The 20,888-nt window shown below is 46.9% G+C and overlaps 1 protein-coding gene across 1 annotated transcript in view; it reads right to left on the minus strand.

The window, feature by feature from the left end:
- Nucleotides 1–15,100, minus strand: part of Mreg (melanoregulin) — a 61,642-nt gene extending 46,542 nt beyond the window's left edge. The window contains exon 1 of the mRNA XM_048459299.3: nucleotides 14,795–15,100. Within this exon, the coding sequence (XP_048315256.3) occupies nucleotides 14,795–14,889 (95 nt within the window). The 5' untranslated portion in view covers nucleotides 14,890–15,100. The remainder of the gene's footprint in view (nucleotides 1–14,794) is intronic.
- Nucleotides 15,101–20,888: the final 5,788 nt, after the last annotated feature.

Raw genomic sequence — 20,888 nt, forward strand, 5'->3', positions numbered from 1 at the left:
TTACACTGACGCTTCCCTGTGAAGAAGCAGGTGCTGAGAGCTCTTCCTCTCTACTCTGCTCGGCCCCTCTCCTCTCTTCTCTCTCATTCCTTTCCACCCTCTCCCTCCATATTTTTCCTTCCTTTTTCCCTCATTCTTCTGTCTTGTTCTCATTTCTTCTAAAACAGTCTGGGTTTTTTGTTTTGTTTTGTTTTGCTTTTCTATCCAGTGTTTAAACACCTGTTACCCAAGCCAGGTACAGTGGCGCACACCTTCAGTCCCAGCACTCTGGAAGCGGACAGGCAGATTTCTGAGTTCAAGATCAGCCTGGCCTACACAGTGAGTTCCAAGACAGCCAGAGCTACAGAATGAGACCCTGTCTCTAATAAATAAACACACATCTGTTACCCAGAGTTTAAACCCTGCTCATTTAGACATTGTGGGGATTTTCTGGACACTTACCTACTTTTACACACGACTTCCTGTTATTCTTTTGGTTTGGTCCCTTTAAGGGCAAGCCATGCCCACTTCCAGCCACTTCTGACCCCCTGGTCACTATCTTAACCTCTCTCTTCTGTCCCCCTCTCTCTCGGCACTGTGCACATGTGTCTTTTCTGTGTCTCCTCTATGTCTGTCTCCATGTCTCTCTGTCTCCCTCTTCTTTAAGTAGTAAATGTTTACCTTTATGTTTAGCCTTATGTCTATTTACTATGTCCTGTAAGATGTCCTGTAAGTCTTTTATCTGCCGCACCCACCCGCCTGCTCTCCGGGCCGCATGGCGGGACCAGCCTGCCACCCTGGGGATCTTGCAGGGACCCACAGCTGTCCTTGTCGGACTAGCGGCTGCTCTGGGAGCCTGCTGGGGTATGCCAACATTATATTTTTAACAAAAGTTCCTTCAATGTTCGAGCTGTGACATCCCTGGAAACGAAGGAAGAGAACCTCAGGTCCCTGGCTTCGGGCCCTCAGACTCGTGCTCTCCCTTTGGGCTTTGCACCCCATCGTCTAAACCAGACCCTAGTGCGATATACCTGTGTACTTAAACAGTGCAAAGCCAGCAGGGCAGCACCGCTTCTAGTTCCTCCTGTTGAAGAGGCACTGGAAGGGGTTCCGGAAGCTGAGGCTCCCGCCTCCTCCTCCCCTCCGCTTGCCCTGACTCCTGGCTGGCTGGCTGATCGTGTGGCCTGGCTTTAAAGTCTATCCATATGAGAAGGATTCCCAGATCAGCGCCTGAATCTTTGTCCCAAATTTTCAACTTCCCCTCTCCCAAGAGATGCCCAGCAGACAGCACTAGTTCAACATGACCTAAATACGGACCTTGCTGCTGGTGAGCTCCCTGCTTTCATGACGGCAATTCCAGCTTCACATGGCTGAGGTCAAGAACACCAAGCTCTCCTGAATCCCTCAACGCCTATCTCCGGTCCAACAGAAAACCCTACTGGTTCTGTGTTCAAAAAATAGCCTGGCGCGCGCTTTTAATCCCAACACTTGGGAGGCAGAGGCAGGAGGATCTCTGTGAGTTCGAGGCCAGCATGGTCTACAAGAGCTAGTTCCAGGACAGGCCCCAAAACTAGAGAAACCTTGTCTCGGAAAAACAAAAAAACAAACAAGCAAAAAAAGGCACTTAACCGGGTGGTGGTGAGTTCAAGGCCAACCTGGTCTCTGAGTGAGTTCCAGGACAGGCTTCAAAACTACTGAGAAACCCTGTCTCGAAAAACCAAAACAGGGGCTGGAGAGATGGCTCAGAGGTTAAGATCACTGGCTGCTCTTCCAGAGGTCCTGAGTTCAATTCCCAGCAACCATATGGTGGCTCACAACCATCTGTAATGAGATCTGGCGCCCTCCTCTGGCATGCAGGCAGACATGAAAGGAATGTTGCATACATAATAAAGAAATAAAATCTTTAAAAAAAAAAAAAAAAAGAAAAACCAAAACAAACAAACAAAAAATAAACAAAATCCACCTCCCCCACTACACCCTGAACCACAAAAATTCCTGTAGTTTATTTTTCTAGTCTATTCTTCCCTTCCTTCCTTCCTCCCGTCCTTCTTTTCTTCCTTCCATGTTTTATGTGTAGGAGTGTTTTTGCCTGTGTGTATATATTACACCACATGTATATCTGGTGTCCAGATAATCCAGGAAAAAGGGCATCCAATCCCCTGAAACTGGAATTACAGATAGTTGTGAGTTGCCCTGTGGATGTGGGACCCAGATCCTCTGCAAAAAGCAGCAAAATTTCTTAACAGCTGAGTCATTTCTCCAACCTGGTTTTTCTGTTCTTAATCCAACAGCTGGAGAGCAACTGATTCTTCCAAAATGTCAATCAGGTCCTGTTACCCTCTGATCTATAGACCTGCCCAGCCTGCCCAGTTTCCTCCAGACGCTGGCAGCCTCTCCCGCTCCACACAGCACCTGCTCGAGGCCTGCTCTGACCAATCTACTGTGATCACTCCTCTCCAGCTCCATCCTCTCTCTTAGTACAGACGTGACTCCTACTTTGCTTGTTATACGTACTGCCTGCTGTGCCCTTTGTCTACCGCCGTAGGGGACATACGAGGACTGGGTTCTGTCCATGCTTTCTGCTCAGTGGTTTATTGCCAGCGTCTGTCATAGCACCTGGCACCCAACAGACACTCAATAAATATTTGCTAAATTATCAAACATGTGTTTCCCAAGTTCACAGGCCTCCAAACAGCAGAGACGAGGCCGACATCCAAGCCACCGGACTCACAGACAACTGTTCACGCTGCTCAGCTGATTAAATGGATGGAAATCGGGCTGAGAGTCTTGTGGGCGGAACAGATGATAAGCACATGTGTTTCTGTCAGATGACAGCCAGGACTGTGGAGAAATACACAGAGAGGTTGAGAAAGAGTGGATGAGCAGGGCTGGGCGTGGCAGTCGGGAAGAACTGTCTGATAAAATGATGGACGGACTAGTGGGAGTTATCCAGCAGGTAGCCAGAGAAAGAATGACCTAGCCAGAGGGACTTCCAGAGTTAGGGATTTGTTTCACATAGCTAAAAAACCAGGAGGGGGATGAATAATTTCACGGTCTGTGCTGGCCTTAGCTACAGTAGCAGGAAACTAGAAACCACCCTCGAGTCCACTAAGAAAGGCTGGGTGCAATGGGAGACACCCTGCAGGAAGAACCATGAGGCGAGCTCACCACAAGGGCATGAATGAATCTATGAAGTGGAGCCAAGAGGGGCTTGTGAGAATGCTCAGGGTTTGACCCCATCTGGGTGAAGTTCAAAGGCAAAACCAGATGAGAGCTTTAAACTGCTCAGAGAGGTGATAAGGCTATAAAGAAAAACAAGGAAACAACTCTGATAAAACTCTAGATGGGAAGGGAATGGGGGTAGTGACATCCATCTCTTATCTTGATTGGTGGTTACAAGAGTGTGCCCTGTACCGTTCTTTACACCGAATGTCTTTTGTCTGTGATATCATTTAAAAGTACACGTTAAGCCTAGCACTTGAGAGGCAGAGGTAGAGGGATCTCTGTAAATTCGAGGCCAACTTCATCTATATAGTGAGTTCCAGGACAGCCAGGGCCATATACAGAGACCTTGTCTCAACAAAACAAAATAAAATAAAACCTTAATACAGAATTCAGGATAATTGCCAAACATTGAAAGAGGTATACTCTTTAGGTACAATGTCTCATCAAAACTATTTTCCCGGAGGGCAAAAAAGATTAGACTATACGTTATATAACTGCCTCAGTCCACATATTTAGTAGCCTAGCTAAATATTCTTACATCTCTAACAAGGTATTTTAAGCAGGGTTTACTTTTCACACAAAGGTGTAGCGATAAGATCACTTCCAAGATGTTTAGAAAGTTCCAGGAAACCTAGATCATATGATGCTCAACGGGAAGAACTGTCGCCTTCTAGGGACCTTCCCAGCCGACTAGAAATGTCACCTTCTAGGGACCTTCCAGTATCACGTGACTGAAAGAAAGGTCTCTAGGGACCTTCCAGCGTCACGTGACACAAAAGGAGAACAGGGACGCTGTTGTGGGTTACCAAAGAAGAAAAGCTTTAGAAGCCGTCCTTGTGGGAGCGGGAGAGATGGCTCGGTAACTAGGAGCACTGACTGCCGGTCAGAGGACTGAGTTCAGTTCCCTGCCCCCACACGGTGGCCTAGAACTACCTGTAACTCCAGTTCCAGAGGATCTGAAGTCTTCTGGCTCTCCTGATCCGCAGACACTCACGCAGACACTGAAATAGTAACGTGCCTCTAAACCCAGCATTTGGGAGAAGGAGTCCCGTGAGTTTTGGATAACCCCAGTCTACATAGTAAGTTCCATAGTAAGTTCCAAGCCGACCAGAAATAAATATTGTAAAAGTGTTTCAACCACGAAGAAAAATGTCCTGTACATAGTGACTGGCTGACGTCTTATAGAGCATCAACCTCTAAGCTCCAGGGATAGCCCCCACATTTTTCCATCTTTGCTTTAGGTCTCAAGAAGGTAAATGGGAAAGCCCTAGAATGGGAAACGTGGATCCAGGCACTGTCCCGCCGTGGGACCCCCAAATGTCTCCGCTAACTCCTGGGAATCTCTCTCTGGCTCTAGCCTGCAGCACTGGAAGTCAGGGCTGCTGAGGGCTGGCTCTGCAAATCCAACAGCGTGGGCGCTAGACAGAGATCTCTCCCCGACATCAACACACCCGCCAACTTTTCATAAGCCTTTCCAGGGGTGAATGTGACTCCGTTAACTCGAAGGTCGTGTGAGCTCTGCCTGCAAAAGGAAAGACTCTGCACATACAAGAGGCGATACACTTCTAAGCAGTGCCGCGATCCCTCACCCCGTCCTTCCTCCATACTGGCACCTCGTCTCCAGCCTCAGGGCAGGGAAAGCGGCTGGGGTTCTGGATCCCAGGCTATCACAATTCGAGAAAATTCTCATATTCAACACTCGATTTCTAGCACACAGCTTATAAGCAGCTGGAGATGTACCCCCTGCATCCTGGAAGAGTTCTGCTCTCACAATGACACCAAAATATAGCAGGATGTAAATCTTGACTCAGCTATGCATGCCTTTCAGCAGGTTATTGAAGCTCCATGCCACGGTTTCTTCTAATGTTAACTGTAGGTGCTTGTTGATCCTCCTTAGCCACAGAACCGAAATTTGAAAAACTGAAATTTTACCTATAACCCTAAAATTGATGCTAAAATTGATAATTTTTTAGGTCCTATGTGTGCAATCAGAGAGCAATGAAAGCCCAGGTGAACATTCCCAGCTGAGGCTGGACAGGTAACACCCTGACTCTCTTGTTTCAGCAACAACTTTCCTTTCTGTAATACACATAACTCAATCAACTCACGGGCACAAAAGCCCACCCTGTAAAATCGGGGCGGGGGGGGATGTTTTATTGCGGCACAGTTTGCATTTTTCACTGATGATCTGGCTGTTTAGAATGCCCCCCACTCCCAGTGTGATACTGCACTGTGAGGATACATGTGTACTTATGGAGAGCTGGTTCAGTGGTAGGTACTTGTCTCACATGGCATAAATCTGTAGGGGTTCGGTCCCCAGCACTGAATATATTAAGTATGGTAGTGTGGGCCTATAATCCTAGCACTTAGAAGGGAGAGGCAAAAGGATCAAAAGTTCAAGACCATCCTCAGCCACACAGCAAGTTTGAGGTCAGTTTGGGTCCTTTTTTTCTTTTTCTGATACACGGTTTCTCTGTGTAACAGCCCTGGCTGTCCTGGAACTAGTTCTTGTAGACCAGGCTGGCCTCAAATGCAGAGATCCGCCTGCCTCTGCCTCCCGAGTGCTGGGATTAAAGGTGTGCGCCACCACCGCCCTGGCGTAAGTTTGGGTTCTATAAAACAAAATAATATAAGACGTGCTAAATAAGTCCCAGGCACACTTGACGTACGGCAGCCATTCCCCATGAATTCAATGTTAATAACCAACAGTGAGGTGTCATTCAACAGACATGCGAAAGATTACATGTTGATTACATGTTGAGCAGTTGGTGAATTCGCTCGCGGGAACATAACTTCCGATTCATTTGCTGTGGAGGTAACTTCATAGACTGCGGCAAACAACCGTGTCTCATAGGTTACGGTAATATTCAGCTAACAAATACAAAGCCCTTTCAACACTGCCTACTACAGCATGAGCATGAAGGACGACCTGTGAAGGATTAGGGCGGGCTCAGGGAAGATGAAATGTCAGAGATGCTTCCTCGAGACTCGCCCTCGTCAGAGTCCTGAAGAAGGACGGCTCAAACTACGGCAGGCCTACATGGCCTGAGGGACAGTCGGAGAAATCCCATCCCTTCCTAAACAACCTTTCTGTGAACACAAAATAACCAACCGTCCAGAGCAAACTGAGATCTCATTTATTTTCCATAACTGGCATCCAGGCACCGAAGAGAAATGAAGGCCTGCATTTCTTGACTGTTCCTTGCCCACCAGTGTGAGCATTGTGAAGGTGCAGGTCGGTGCTGAGGCTAGCAGGAAACAGGATATTTGGAAGCTTCTGCATCCATTCAAGTGGCTTAATAGAGAAACACCAACAGTTAACAGTTTAAACCAGGCCTGTGGCACAGGCCTGTAACCCAGCTACTCAGGATGCTTGAGGCTGGAGAACCACAAGGTAAAGGCCTGCCTGGGCTACAGAAAAACTTAAGAATGCCTGGTGGTTCTTTCTGTTGCTTTTGTCTTTGAATACCCAGAAAATGATGATGCTTCCCAGTGACTACAGGTAATAAAAAAGGAGGAGAAAGAATCCCTTTTCTACCAGGCAGTGGTGGCGCACGTTTTTAATCCCAGCACTCGGGAGGCAGTGGCAGGTGGATCTCTATGAGTTTGGGGCCAGCCTGGTCTACAAGAGCTAGTTCCAGGACAGGCTCCAAAGCTACAGAGAAACCCTGTCTCAAAAAACCAAAAAAAGAATCCCTGTTCCCTGAAAAGGTACCAACACTTACAAGAGATGCTGTTACATGTGGCATTTTCCTGGCCTCTTCCAAGGCTTCTGGTAGTGTGTCAAGAGGCTGTATGATGTCAGATGACCTGGGCTTCTCTCTGCCTACCAGTGTGTCTGCAGCAAAGGCTTTGGGGTCACAACTCATACTCAGGTAGATTTTTCACAGCAAGGGCATGCTTTTATAAGGGATAGAGGGAAATCATGTCACAAAAGTGAAGTTAAAAAAATAACTGTTTGAAAGGCCAAGGGCTCACTGTTTAGGGATGCTTACCCAGCACACAGAAAGCCCTGGCTTTGCTCAGCACGCACAAACCTTAGGTCATTCATTTTCCCCCAAATATTCTGCAGCAAGTTTAAGTTGGATATATCACAAAAGGCATATCCAGGTGCTAATCCCCAGTACCTTTGAATGAGATCTGATTTGGAAATACAAGTTTTAAAGATGTTATTAATTAATCTTGAGATGAAGTCATCCTAGAATTTAGGGATGTCACTAAACTCAGTGATCAGGTCCTCAAAAGTGAGGAGGCTAAGAAAGAAGCTTGGGAGGCCGCGGAGGAGATTAAACTGTGCTACCCTACCGTCAGCCAGGAGACACCAGGAAGCCCCAAAGCTGGAAACGAGAAGAAATGACTCGCTCTAGGAATCGCTACAGTCACCCAAGCGATTATGGCCCCACCAACACCTTGGTTTCAGACTCACACACAGAACCATGAAGGAACACATTTCTGTGACGGTAAGATACCACGTTGTTATTGCGACATTCTCGATCTGAACCCCACGTTTCTTATAATTAGTAACACTAAGTGTTGAGCAGACCAAGGTGAAGTCATTCAGGACTTCAGAGACTGGTAACCACTGACACAGCCATTTCAAGCCATGTGGGTGCTAGAAATCAAACCCAGGTCCTCTTGGAAGAGCAAGCCATGCTTTCTTTTTCTTTTGAATGAAAAAAAAATTTTTTTAATTTTATTTATAGCCGGGTGGTGGTGGAACACGCCTTTAATCCCAGCACTTGGGAGGCAGAGGCAGGCGGATCTCTTTGAGTTCGAGGCTAGTCTGGTCTACAAAAGCTAGTTCTAGGACAGGCTCTAAAACTACAAAGAAACCCTATCTCAAAAAAACAAACAAAAAAATTATTTATTTATTATGTGTACAGTGTTCTGCCTGCAGGTAGACATGCAGGCCAGAAGAGGGCACCAGATCTCATTACAGATGGTTGTGAGCCACCATATAGTTGTTGGGAATTGAACTCAGGACCTCTGGAAGAGCTGCCAGTGCTCTTAACCACTGAGCCATCTCTCCAGTCTGAGGAACCAAATTCTTAACTGCTGAGCCACCTTTCCAGCTCCACGACTGGTTTTTAAATATAGTCTCTCTTATTAGTTATAACCTTGAATTTACTATTTAGTTTCTATGCTCAGGATTCTGTTGGGGTTTCTGTTGTTTTGTTTTGTTTTTGTGTTTTCAAGACATGGTTTTTATCTTTGGAGTCTGTCCTAGAACTCACTCTGTAGACCAGACTGACCTCGAACTCAGACATCAGCCTGTCCCTGTTTCCTGAGTGCTGGGCTTAAAGGTATGTGCCACCATGGCCCAGAAGGACTCCTCATTTATGAATAGAGAGATAACATCTATCTTTTTTTGGTCACAGTGACAATATATGCAAAGAAATCTCACTTATGTAAGAGCCTGAATGCAATATGCACCCTGTACATAAAGTTTAAGAATGCAAAAACAGATTTCATTTAGATCACCCTTGAAGGTGGAAGGACGAAATTGAGGGTGCACACAATAGCGGCAGGGACATAGCACCCTTTCTGAGGGCACATGTCAGAACTGCTGCTGTCTGCCTTGTCAGTCATCATCATTTTCTTAAAATTACACATAGCAAGCAATTAATAAATGAACAGCTATTAATAGTCAAAAATAACTTTATTCAATTCTTACTCCATTGTGGTTCACTGTGCTGGGTACCACAGGGGGTACAAAAGTGATAAAGATGTCAGGCTCCAGATGCTGGCCTGAGAATCTAGTTTAGACAGGCTTATAATATACACCTTATCACTGTGGTAGCTTGCAGAAGGCAGGAAGAGGCCTAAGGGTAAAATAAAGAGACGCTGTAACCTCTTAGGGAGACTTCCCAACACGTCCTCAAAAAGAGTAACTGAAGTGGGCCTTACGCCACCAGCAAAGTTTCTCAAAAGGAAAGAAAATAAGAAACTGGAGAGATAACCCAACAGGCACAAGCACTTGCTACACAAGCATGAAGACCTGAGTTCAAATCCCAAGCACCCATGTAAAAGGCTGGGGATGGCCATGCTCACTCACACTCCCGTACTCCCAGCGCTTCAAGCGGATAGAGACTGGGGGATCACTGAGGCTTGTCGGCTGCCAGGCTAGCTCTAGATTCTAGCTCTCAGAAGAACAATGTGTGGCGTAAAAGAGCAGAGTACCAGACACCCTCCTCTGGCTTCTGCTCAGACACTTTGCACACATTCTACAGACACACACACACACACACACACACACACACACACACACACGGGGTGGGGGTATTATAAAAAGGTGCTACTGCTAAAAACCATGACATCAGCAGAGGCAGCAGGTAGGAAGTCAGCTCAACAGCTGGTTACAGATAGAGGCAGCGAATGCAAAATTATTCTCCAGGGAGGAGGCAATGTGAAGGAACAGACATGAGAGCCCTGCATGGCAATGGGTAACAAGAACATTGAGAGACGAACAGTCAATTTTCAGTTCAACTTCCAAAAACACAATATGCATCTAACTAGAAGTCTGATTGTAGGAGCTTAATAAATAGACGCTGCCTATGTGGGTATGTCCCATGCAGCAACTACCCCTTCCACTGCATCTAAGCATAGCTTCTATTTCTTTTGCATGTATGGTGTGTGGTGTGTGCATATGCGCACACATGGAGACCCAAGGTTGATGTCAAGATTCTTCCTGATTGTTCTCCACCTTCTCTGCTAAGGCGGGTCTTTTGTTCCCTGGAGCTCTCCGTTTCAAGTAGTCTTGCTAGCGAAGCCAGCTGGCTCTGGGATTACACACAGGCTGACACAACCCCCTGGCTTTCCACCTGGATTCCCGCCGATCCAAACCCCAGCCCTCGTGCTAGCATGGCAAAATGTTGACCTGCCGACCATGTCCCCAGGTCTTGATCAAAGCTTTGAGAGCTGTGTGTCACAAACTCTGTCCACAGACCCTGCACAGTCAAACCGCCTAGCACAATTCGTAAGATGCATAATCCCAGGCCTGACCCAGACTTGGGGGTTAGTCTCAACAACAGTAGTCCAGAAGGCAGCGGGGGTACAGGCAACTTCTCTTCAAAGACGTCTGTGTGGGCCACAGAGGACTCCAGAGAACAGCCGCTGAAGGTCATGGCGTCATCAAGATGAACGGCTACGCAGAACGTTTGTAGAGAGAGGGAGAAGAAACACACAAGTCGGGGAGAGAAAACACAGAAGCACAGAAAGGAGACACTGTCCCCCTCAGAGACGTGGAGCCCGGAAAAGCCAAAGGATCGAGGTCAGAAACTGTTCAGACGGCACGCGAGCTGAGACTGACAGTAGCGGTTCCTAGATTAACAGGAGCCCCAAGCGCAGCGCTGAGAAAAGGACCGGAGGAGGCCACACACACAGGAGGCGGGACAGTGGGACAGCCTCCCGGGATGGTATCTCTTCCAGGCACGACAGCTCGGGGACTAAAATAAAACATGAATGGCATTCTTATAGTTAATAAAGGATGGTTAAAGGAACAAAGGCGGCTGTTTAAAAGAAAAAAGTTTGTTAGGGGGAAAGATCAAAAAGATGATATGAAAAACTCAAGTCCTCGCTATCTGGCCACGTGACTGCACCTCACCCGTTCTGCACCTAGACTCTTCAAACACAGAGCAGCCCGTCCTCGGACCACGTGACCCGGCAATTCCACTCTGAGAGCTTTACCCAAGGGTGCTGAAACCATGTCTACACAGAAACCTATACAAACGTTCACACATTATCCATAAAAGGCAGAAGTAGAAATAACCCAAAACCCATCATTCACAGGTGAATAGATAAACAATATGATCAATCCACACAAAGAAATAATATTCGGGCCAGGCAGTGGTGGCGCACGCCTTTAATCCCAGCACTTGGGAGGCAGAGGCCGGCGGATCTCTGTGAGTTTGAGACCAGCCTGGTCTACAAGAGCTAGTTCCAGGACAGGCTCCACAAAGAAAGCCTGTCTCGAAAAACCAAAATAATAATAAATAATAATAATAATAGCAACAACAATATTCGGCTATAAAAAAAGGATGGAGTGTTGATACATGCTCCAACACAGTAAACTGTGAAGCCATCATGCTAAGTAAATACAGAAAGCCACATGCAAAAAGCCAATTGTGATCCCACTTACACAAAATGTCCAAAACAGAAAAATCTATAAGGCCAAAGAAACAGATTATTTGTTGCTTGGTAACCACTAACTACTGGTGAGAGAAATGGGAAGAGTGGCTGCTAGAAAGGGTGCTGGTGTTTTGTTTTGTTTTTCTCGAGAGGAGTTAAAAATACACTGGAATTAAACAGTACAATCCTGGCTGTAGATGGCTCAGCGGGCAACTACGCTTTCTGCCAAGGCTGATGACCAGAGTTCAATCTCCAGGACTCACATGGGAATAGAAGACAGCTGGCTCCCAAAAACTGTCCTCTGACCTCCACACACACCCACAAGCCATGGCTAAGGTATGCCAACACACACACACACACACACACACACACATATAGACATACACACAGAAACACACACACACCCACAAGCCATGGCTAAGGTATGCCAACATACACACACACACACACACACACACACACATACAGACATACACACAGAAACACACACACACACATTAATAAAATATAGTAGAGGCTGGGCTGTGGTGGTAAGCACTTTTAATCCCAGCACTTGAGAGGCAGAAGTAGACAGATCTCTGTGATGTCAGGACCAGCCTGGCCTACAGAGCAAGTTCCAGGACACCCAGGGCTGCTACACTGAGAAACCCTGTCTTGAAAAACAACAACAACAAATAAAAAAGAACAATAACCAAAAAATATATATATATAGTAGCGATAGCTGCATATATACCAAAAAAAAATGGCTTGTATATTTTTAAAAAATAGGCTGGAGAGCTAGCTCACCAGGTGAAGAATTTGTCACATAAATGTGAGGACTAGAGTTTGTATCCTCAGTACCCACATAAATACCAGGTGGACATGGTCATCTGCCTGTCATTCCAACTCAGGAGGCAGAGACTAGGGATCCCTGAGCCAACTGCAAGCTAGCGAGCTCTGAATCCAAGAGAGAGACCCTGCCTCAATACAGAATGGAAGGTCAACCCCAGGCCTCTACATGCACTTACTCCTGCACATACGTGCACCCAAAAGCACTAGACCATGCATACATGCATACACACATAAATATGTAATCATAACATGCGCGCATACTACACACACATAAATATGCAATAATAATCAACTAAAACAATGAATTCGAACCATGACTCGTGTGGAAAAGAACATTCAAGTACCTGTGGATACATGTACATCTATCTCACGCGCCCATTAGTAAGCTGCCCTTCTGAAATGGTTACATCAAAATGGCGCCAGAATAGCACATAACCAGATGAGGCAAGTCCAGTCACACTCACGCGCTCAGAAGAACAACAATGAGAACTAACAGCCATTAAAATTTATTGCGTGTTTACTACGCTGTCAGGCACTATATTAAGCCCTTGGCATGTGTGACCTCCTTTCCTTTCTCCCTGTAGTCCTTTGAAGTGTGAACTGCCATCATCACCCCTAACAAAGATATGAGGAAACTGTGGCACAAATAATCTTAATAACCCAGTCACCCACGTACGCAACTCATCCCACACAGCCGGATTCATCAGTACGTTGCTATGCATATGTCTTCCTAATTTCTAAACATTTCTATTTAGATAGCTCCTTGTGTATAAACTTCTAAGGCCATGACTGCTCTGAACACCCGATTTTCCTGCCTCCACTTCCCAAGTGCTGAGATTAAAGGCCTGTTCCACCATGCCTGGATAACCTTGTTTTGTTTTCTAAATAATAATAATCATAAAATTTATGGGCTTTCATTCACTGACATAAAGCAAGACAGGGGAGAGTCTCCAAACTTTCAAAATAAAAGTTAAAAGTTACTAGAAGTATAGCAATCCTAGGGAAAAAGAAAATCACTGGAAACACCCAAAGTTGTGGCTGAAACTAAATTGAAGGCTGTATTTCATAATCACCAAGAGCCTGGAGTCCTGAGAAAAAAAAATTCTACAGTTTTCTATTGTCTTTTAAATTAAAGGTAGGCCAGGTGGTGGTGGCACACATCTTTAATACCAGCACTGGGGGGCGGGGGGGGGGGGGGCTGAGGCCGGTGGAACTGAGTTCAAGGTCAGCCTGGCCTACAGGGCTAGGTCCAGGACAGGTTCCAAAGCTACAGAGAAACCCTGTCCCCAAAAAAAATCAATCAATAAATAAATGGTAGATAATTCGGTCTCTCCCTGTGCGGAGTAATCTCAAAATCTAAGTGAGAGGCGCACTCAGAAGGCAAGTGGATCTCTGTGAGTTAGAGGCCAGCCAAGTCTACAGGTCGACGTGTGTGTGTGCGTGTGTGTGTGCTGTGTAGCTATACATGTATATAGCGTCTTGTGTGTCTAGATCTATTGCACGGAATACCTACGTGCTTACCAAATAACAAGATGATAAATTCCAAGGCCTACATCACAAGAGGAACATGAAAAAGGGCAACGTGATTAAATAAGACTGCTTATTTCTACCAGCATTTAGGAAGGGGTAGAAGGCAAAAGGTCACTACTGGCCTCGAGCCTGGAGGGACTAAGAGCGGATTGTTCCTACAGTGGGAAGTACAGGGTCCTTAATGCCCTGGAAAATACAAGCAGACAGGCAGGCAGGATGCGGTTATGTAACTCGCCGGAGTCAGGGGAAGTGTCTGGACTTGACAGAAGAAGGAAAGGTAAGTAAGTCACGCTTCCGAAAGAGCTGTGCAAGCATTATTGTATTCGTTGTAGGTGCCTTAAAGAAGCCTAGTTTCAGTCAGAGCTGCTTCCCCGAGCCTGGAATTCCAACCTAAATCCCGTGCCCTAATTTCATTCTAAATAGTCTGTTCCCTGAGGCAAGACTTGGTGGAACTTTGATTTCAGCAAATTCACGATAGAAAAATCATTTTAAGGAAAAATAAAAATCAGTCTCTCTCTCTTTGCCATTCTATCCCTTGTGTTTATGCACGTATTAAAGTATCGTTTAAAAAAATCAAACGACTCTGTTTGTTCCTTCACAAGCCTTCTTTTAGAACATAGCTAGTGAGCATTAAATTTCCTCACATTTCGCAGCTTAAGCTACAATGAACAGTCAATCAGCTATCCCTGGTACAGCACGCGCTATTTTTATCACGAGAAAGATTTCCATAAGCCCAGTCGCTGAACTCGACTTCTTTCGGTCATGACATTGATAGCCAAACTTTTTTTGCTGAGTGACACAGAAACCCACACTCGTCCGTTTCACCCGATGAGACCCCGGTCTCTGGAAACTTCTTTTCCCAGCCCTGGACCAATCAGTGCCATTTCCCAGGGGCATCAGCTGCCTCTGAGGATCTGCGCTTTCCAAGCTACACTACATCTGACCCAAGGATCTGAAGCTTAAAAACGTCTCGCCGGAGACCAGCCGAGATGGGGCCAAGGGGCTCGGATGGCGCCGCGGTATGACCTCACAGTACCCCCTTGCCCGGTTCAGGGGGCATCGGGTACCCACCCCGCGCGGCCCGGCCCACACCGGTACGCACCTGACCAGCGGCTCCTTCTCCGGCCGCGCGGGCTCCTCCAGGCACTGGCACGGGCAGCAGCAGCAGGCGCTCCGTAGCCAGCGGCGCAGCCCCATAGGGAGCGAAGACGGACACCCGGTTCCCAGAGCCGGGCGCGCGATGGCAGCTGGGGCGCGGGGACGGGGGTGGCCGCGGCGTCACGGGCCGGGCCGTGCGCATCACGCCGCGGCCGAGGGACGCGAGCCGCGCGTTTCTGCGGGAGCTTTTCCCTCTCTCTTTTAATTCCCCGGGTGCCGCCGGAGCGCATGCGTCCCCGTGTCGCCCCGCTGCTGCCCTCTAAGGAGCGAGCACGCTCCAGGCTCAGCGCAGAACCCGGGCGGCGGGGGTGGGGTTAGGGGTGGAGGGGTGGCCGCTGAGCACCGCGAGGTCTGCAGCTCGAGGCAGAGCCCAACTGTCCTTTTAATTGACTTCTCTGCGGAAGAGGTTAAAGGTCTCCCACAATACAAGCTTTGAAAAAGTTTTTTTTTTCCCAAACTTTCAGCCCTTAAACGGGATTTTAAAAAAAAGTTATCGCTTATGAGTTCTGGATTTGTTACGTGATATTTATAATAGAGATGTGGTTTTGTGAGCTACCAAAGTAGGTGCTAGGAGCTAGGAACAGAATCCGGGTCGTCTACAATAGCAGCAAGTGCTCTTAACCACTAAGCCATCTCTCTAGGCCCCCAAAACCCTCCTCTCTTTCTTTTGTTAATTGAGTTTTGGTGTTTTGAGACAGAGTTTGTCTGTGTAGTCCTGGCTGTCCTGGAGCTTTGTTAGCCAGGCTGGACTTGAACTCACAGAGATCCGCCTGCCTCTGCCCCCCCCCCCAGTGCTGTGATTAAATACGTATGCTACCACGCCTGGCCAACTCTTCTTTTTTTTAAAGTCCAAACAGAAACTTACCATATCCAATTTTATATATATGTGTGTGTGTGTGTGTGTGTGTGTGTGTGTGTGTGTGTGTGTGTGTGTGAGATAGAACCACGATTACCACCTTCTTCCTTTTCCTCCCTCAATCTTTCTTCTGCACACATTTTTTGTGCCTGGCTTGTTTCACTCGGTATCATGTAGACTGTACCACATGAGTGTGTGTACCTTTTGAGTGCCAGTGTATTATTTAACCAGATTCCTGATGGTGCATATGTAGCCCAATCCCAGTATCTTGTACTAAAATGTCGGGCCACAGTGCACAGCCCTGAACATGTACTTGGGTGCATCTACATCAACTGAATAACCATTTGGTGATTGAATTGCTATGTCATAAGACAGATGCCCCTTTGATTTTGATGAATCTTGACAAATTGCTCTCCAGTGAACAATTCCAGTTTAGATTCTGGTATATGAATGTCCATTCTCACCAATACAAGATACAAGTTTTGTTTTGTTTTGTTTTTTTCCAATCTTACTTATCTGAAAAATCTTTATTACCAGCTATGTGCTAGGCATGTTTTAGGACATGTGAATGAATACAGTAGTGAATAAAACCAACAAAAAGTCTATACTCTTTTGAGTATTTTAGTTTGTGAGCACACTCGCCTAAGGGTCATGCCAGACTCTACCCCTGAGCTGCAACCCCAGGCCTCTGGTGTTTTGTTTTGAAGTTTTCATGTAGCCTAGGGTGACTTCAAACTTCCTGTATAGCTGAAGATGACCTTGATTGAACTCCTGATCCTCCTGCCTCAACCTCCCTAGTGCTGAGATTACGTGCGTGTGCTGTCACACCATTTTATGCAGGGCTAGGGATCAAACTCAGGCCTTTGCTCATGTTAGGCCAGCGCCATCCCTGTCCACGGACTACATCTTTTTAATGACTTGGATCAAGAGGTTAATGTTCAGCCCTAACAAGGATCATGTTCAGTTTATGCTACTTTTAAATTACAAATATTTTTCTCTTTAATTTGAATTTTAAGACAGTTGAAGTTCCCTTTTTATTTATTTTTATTTATTATCATTTTCGAGACAGGGTTTCTCTATACCTTTGGAGCCTGTCCTGGAACTAGCTCTTGTAGAGCAGGCTGGCCTCGAACTCACAGAGATCACCTGCCTCTGCCTCCAGAGTGCTGGGATTAAAGGCGTGTGCCACCACCGCCAGCTAAAATTCCCTTTTTAAAGTTCACTTACTGCATCTATTTATTGGAGTGCCCTGACATACGGGGTTCTGAGAACAACCTGCAGGAACTGGTTCTCTCCTTCCAACATGTGGGTTCCAGGGATCCAGCTGAGACTGTGGGGCTTGGCTTTCCCCTCACAGAGCCATAGAGTCTGCCCTGTTTATTGGCTCTTTAATCACCTCAGTCTTCGGCAAAGGTCTTCCCGGGAGCTGACTCCCTTCGTGCTCCTCCCATTTTCATGAGCTACAGGAGGCACGACACTCCTCCACCACCTTCAGCTTCACGCCTGAGCACGTCCGACAGCCCATTTCCCCTTTCTGACATCTTTCACGGGGCAGCGGGAGATTCCCTTTTCAGAGAGGAGCTACTCCACTGCCTGCGATGACGCCAGCACCGCCAACCACACACAGGAGCATCTTGACATTTACCCACCCGGAGCCCCTGGGCACCTGACGTCGGGGGAGTTGGCAGTCCCCTGGAGCAACTGGTGAGTCACAGAGCCGTCAGCTGCTTGTTTTCCAAGCAGAGCTAGGACAGAAGCCAGCCTCTATTTTCAGATTTCTTTATGGCAAGGAAAACTCAGAGTGTGTTTTGAAAACAATTAGTATAGTTTGGAATCTTCCCTCACAACGCCCCCCCCCCAGTCTTTAGAAATTCACTAACAATTACCGAGGAGTTGGGGAGGGGGTGCATGCAGGAGGAAAAATAAGAAAATCCAAATATTTAAATGCCAATGCTCTATCATCAGTGTATTGCACCGAATAGCTTTAGTGTTTGCATGGAAAGCTCTCTTTAATTTTGATGGCTGGACTTAGGAATTGTACCCCTCTGGGAGAGAGATGCCAAGGAGGACCAACATGGTTCGGAGAAATCATACCAAGAAGTCCCATGAGGGCCAACAAGATGGCTCAGCAAGTAAAGGTGCTTGCTGCCAAACTTGTCGACCTGAGTTTGATCTCCAGGACGCTCATGGTAGAAGTGAAATGACTCCCAAATGTTGTCCTCAGACCTCCACTTGCACATCATAGCATAGCGTGAGTGTGCACACACGCGCGCGCGCACGCGCACACACACACACACACACACACACACTACAAAATAGAAAAACATTTTAAAGGCCCAGGCCTAGAAAGATGGCTCAGCAATTAGGAGTATATACTGGCTTTGCAAATGATGTGTGTTCAGTTCCCAAGTATACATATTAGACCACTTACAACTACCTCTCCTTCTCAATCCAGGGGAATCCAATACCACTGGTTTCTATGTGTAAATGCACTCACGTATGTAGGGGAATGTGTTACAGTTGTAGTGTTGCAGAGATATCCTGACTTATCTGGAAGCCGGGTTATACTTAGAGCCGCAATAGGACGACAACTCAGCCCTGGAGGATAGACCTGCAATAGGACAGCTCTGGAGGGGTAGAGCCACAACAGGACAGCTCAGCCCTGGAGGACAGGTGTCCTTGACTATGGGGAAGCCAGGCTACCTGAAGCTGGGGTGTGGTGGGGGATGGTCTCCTCACAGGATATAGTGATCCTGCACTTCTCCTGGAGAGCCTCTACAGCTCAGTTCTGCTCTGTTCCCTTAAGGGAAAGTCCTGATAGAGCTATCTGCTTCTCCTCTGGCTGACACGCTGCTAAAGGGGAAGCCCCTACAGAAATGTAGCAATCTCATCTGACTCAGGGAAAGTTACTCTTTTCTGGCCCCGCCTTGCTCAACGCCCTTAAAGAGCGTCCTAGCAAGGTTCTTCTGTTCTGCTCTGCCTTGCTGAGGCCCCCTAGGGAGCGTCTCAGCAAGGTTTTTCAGCTCAGTTCCCTAAGGGATGTCTCAGCCAGATTCTTGAATCTGCGCTGGCAAATGAAGGTTGTCACCCAAGACTCTCCTAAGGAGATTTTATTTGGGAAGTAGTAGTCCAGAAGAGTGGCAGCCTCTGCCAGGGAGGGATTAACAGCAGCCTTTTAATTTTAATATTAACAGGGGGCAGAAAGGCTTATTATATAGGCTTTCTTAGGGGCGGAGTTTTCCCAGGGAGAAGTGGGATTGGTCAGTTTAGCTGGTGGGGGGGGGGGGGCAGAGATGGCTTTGACTTCATGGCCAAACTGTTTTTTCGCTAGTCCTTTTTAGCTTTTTGACTCTAATCTTAGGACCAGGGCATATTTCTTTCACTGGCTCTGATTCTAAGGACAAAGTGTGTTTTTTGACACTAGTTTCAGAGCCAGGGCACATGTCTTTAGTCCTGGGTTCAGTGGTAATGATGTTTCTTTCGTTGGCCCAGGTCTTAAATACAGGGCGTGTTTCTTTCATTGACTCAGGGTTCAGAGTCAGGATGCGCAGTGATTGGTTGGTTTCCTGTTCCAGTTGTCCCTTTCACCCTACAATGTGTGCATTACCCACACTCAGATATGCATACATATATACATAATTAAATATTTTTCAAAACAGAATGGTAGTACGTGCCTTTTTGGGTTTTGTTGTTGTTGTTTTTTGAGACAGGGTTTCTCTGTGTAGCCCTAGCTTACCTGGAATTCACTCTGTGGACCAGGCTGGCTTCAAACTCAGAGATTCACCTGCCTCTGCCTCCTAACTTGGTGGTGTGTACCTTTAATCCCAGCACTCTAAAGACAGAGGTAAGCAGATTTCTGTGAGTTTGGGGCCAGTCTTGTCTATATAGAGAGTTCTAGGCCACCAAGAGCTACCTGTCTCAATAACAAAAATAATAATAATAATGAATAGAGACTGGAGAGATGATTCAGCAGTCAAGAGAACTTGCTCCTCTTGTAGAGGACCTGTATTTAGATCCCAGCACCCACACGGTAGCTCAGAACTAACTATAACTCTTAACTCCAGGGGATCCAAGTCCTCTTTCTGGTGCCCATAGGTGATGGGGGAAGCATTGTTAACCAATCATCTTTAAGAGGTGGAACCTAGATAAGGCGTAGCTTCCTGGAGCCCGGGAGAAAAACTGGGAAGAACCAGGTGCTCGCTCTCTCTGGGCGATTCCCGCGGGACACAGCGGAACTTGGGCTCTCCATTCCTGTGGCGTGAGTTTCCCCTTAGCTAGACTGTTATTTCCCGAATCGAGCTCACTCCTACAGTATCTGGCGGCTCTGGCCAGCCGCGGAGCCGCGTTCATTTGGGCATAGAATTCCCGCACAGCGTCCCTGATTAACCGCTACCGGTTGACTTTTGGGTCCAGTTTTTCTGAGCTCGTGGAAGCTCAGGCAGTGCTGGGACGCGGGAGGCCGAAGCGGAAAAGGCTGAGGAGCTCGCGCCGGGCGCAGCCACCACCACCAGGGGCAACGGCCGAGGGGCTCACACTTAGCCCAGCGCAGCCACCGCCGCCGGGGGCAACGCGCCCTCTGTCCTGAGCAGGAGGCGCCCGCCTCCCTCTGCCGACTGTCTCGGGTAGCTGTTGAACAGCCAGGGACCTTCACGAAGCACACAGTCTGCGGTTTATACTAAATAACTTTTTAATCTAAGCATATCTTTTCAGCCTTTAACTCTACAATCAGATTTAAACCAAGCACGTGGCTCCAAGGGCGCCGCGACACCTACTGACAGGTGATGGTTACTGCACCTACTCCAGCTCAAACTCAACCACAGGTAAGATTTATAATTTGAAATATAAATTTATAATTTAAAAGGGAAAAATGACAGACTATTTAAAACTCCAGGAACTCACTAGCTTTTTTATTTATACTATGCATGATGTCATGCAAAGTTTATATGATTTTCCCCCTAAACCTCTCTATTTGATTCTGGGGATCAGCTTTGTCCTACATATTTTTTTCTTAAAAACATGGTTTGATAATAGAGCCAAGAATGAGGTACTTTTAGAAATAATACAGTCTTTACAGACTGTTAATGATCTTCTGAAAGGAAAACTCAAAACGCTGGAGAAGGATGTGAACAATTTCGCTGACAAAACTCAGTCAAGTGAGACACTTTTAGAAATGATACAGTCT

The sequence above is a fragment of the Myodes glareolus genome, chromosome 1, assembly GCF_982192425.1.
Source record: "Myodes glareolus chromosome 1, mMyoGla1.1, whole genome shotgun sequence".
Taxonomy (NCBI): Eukaryota; Metazoa; Chordata; class Mammalia; order Rodentia; family Cricetidae; genus Myodes; species Myodes glareolus.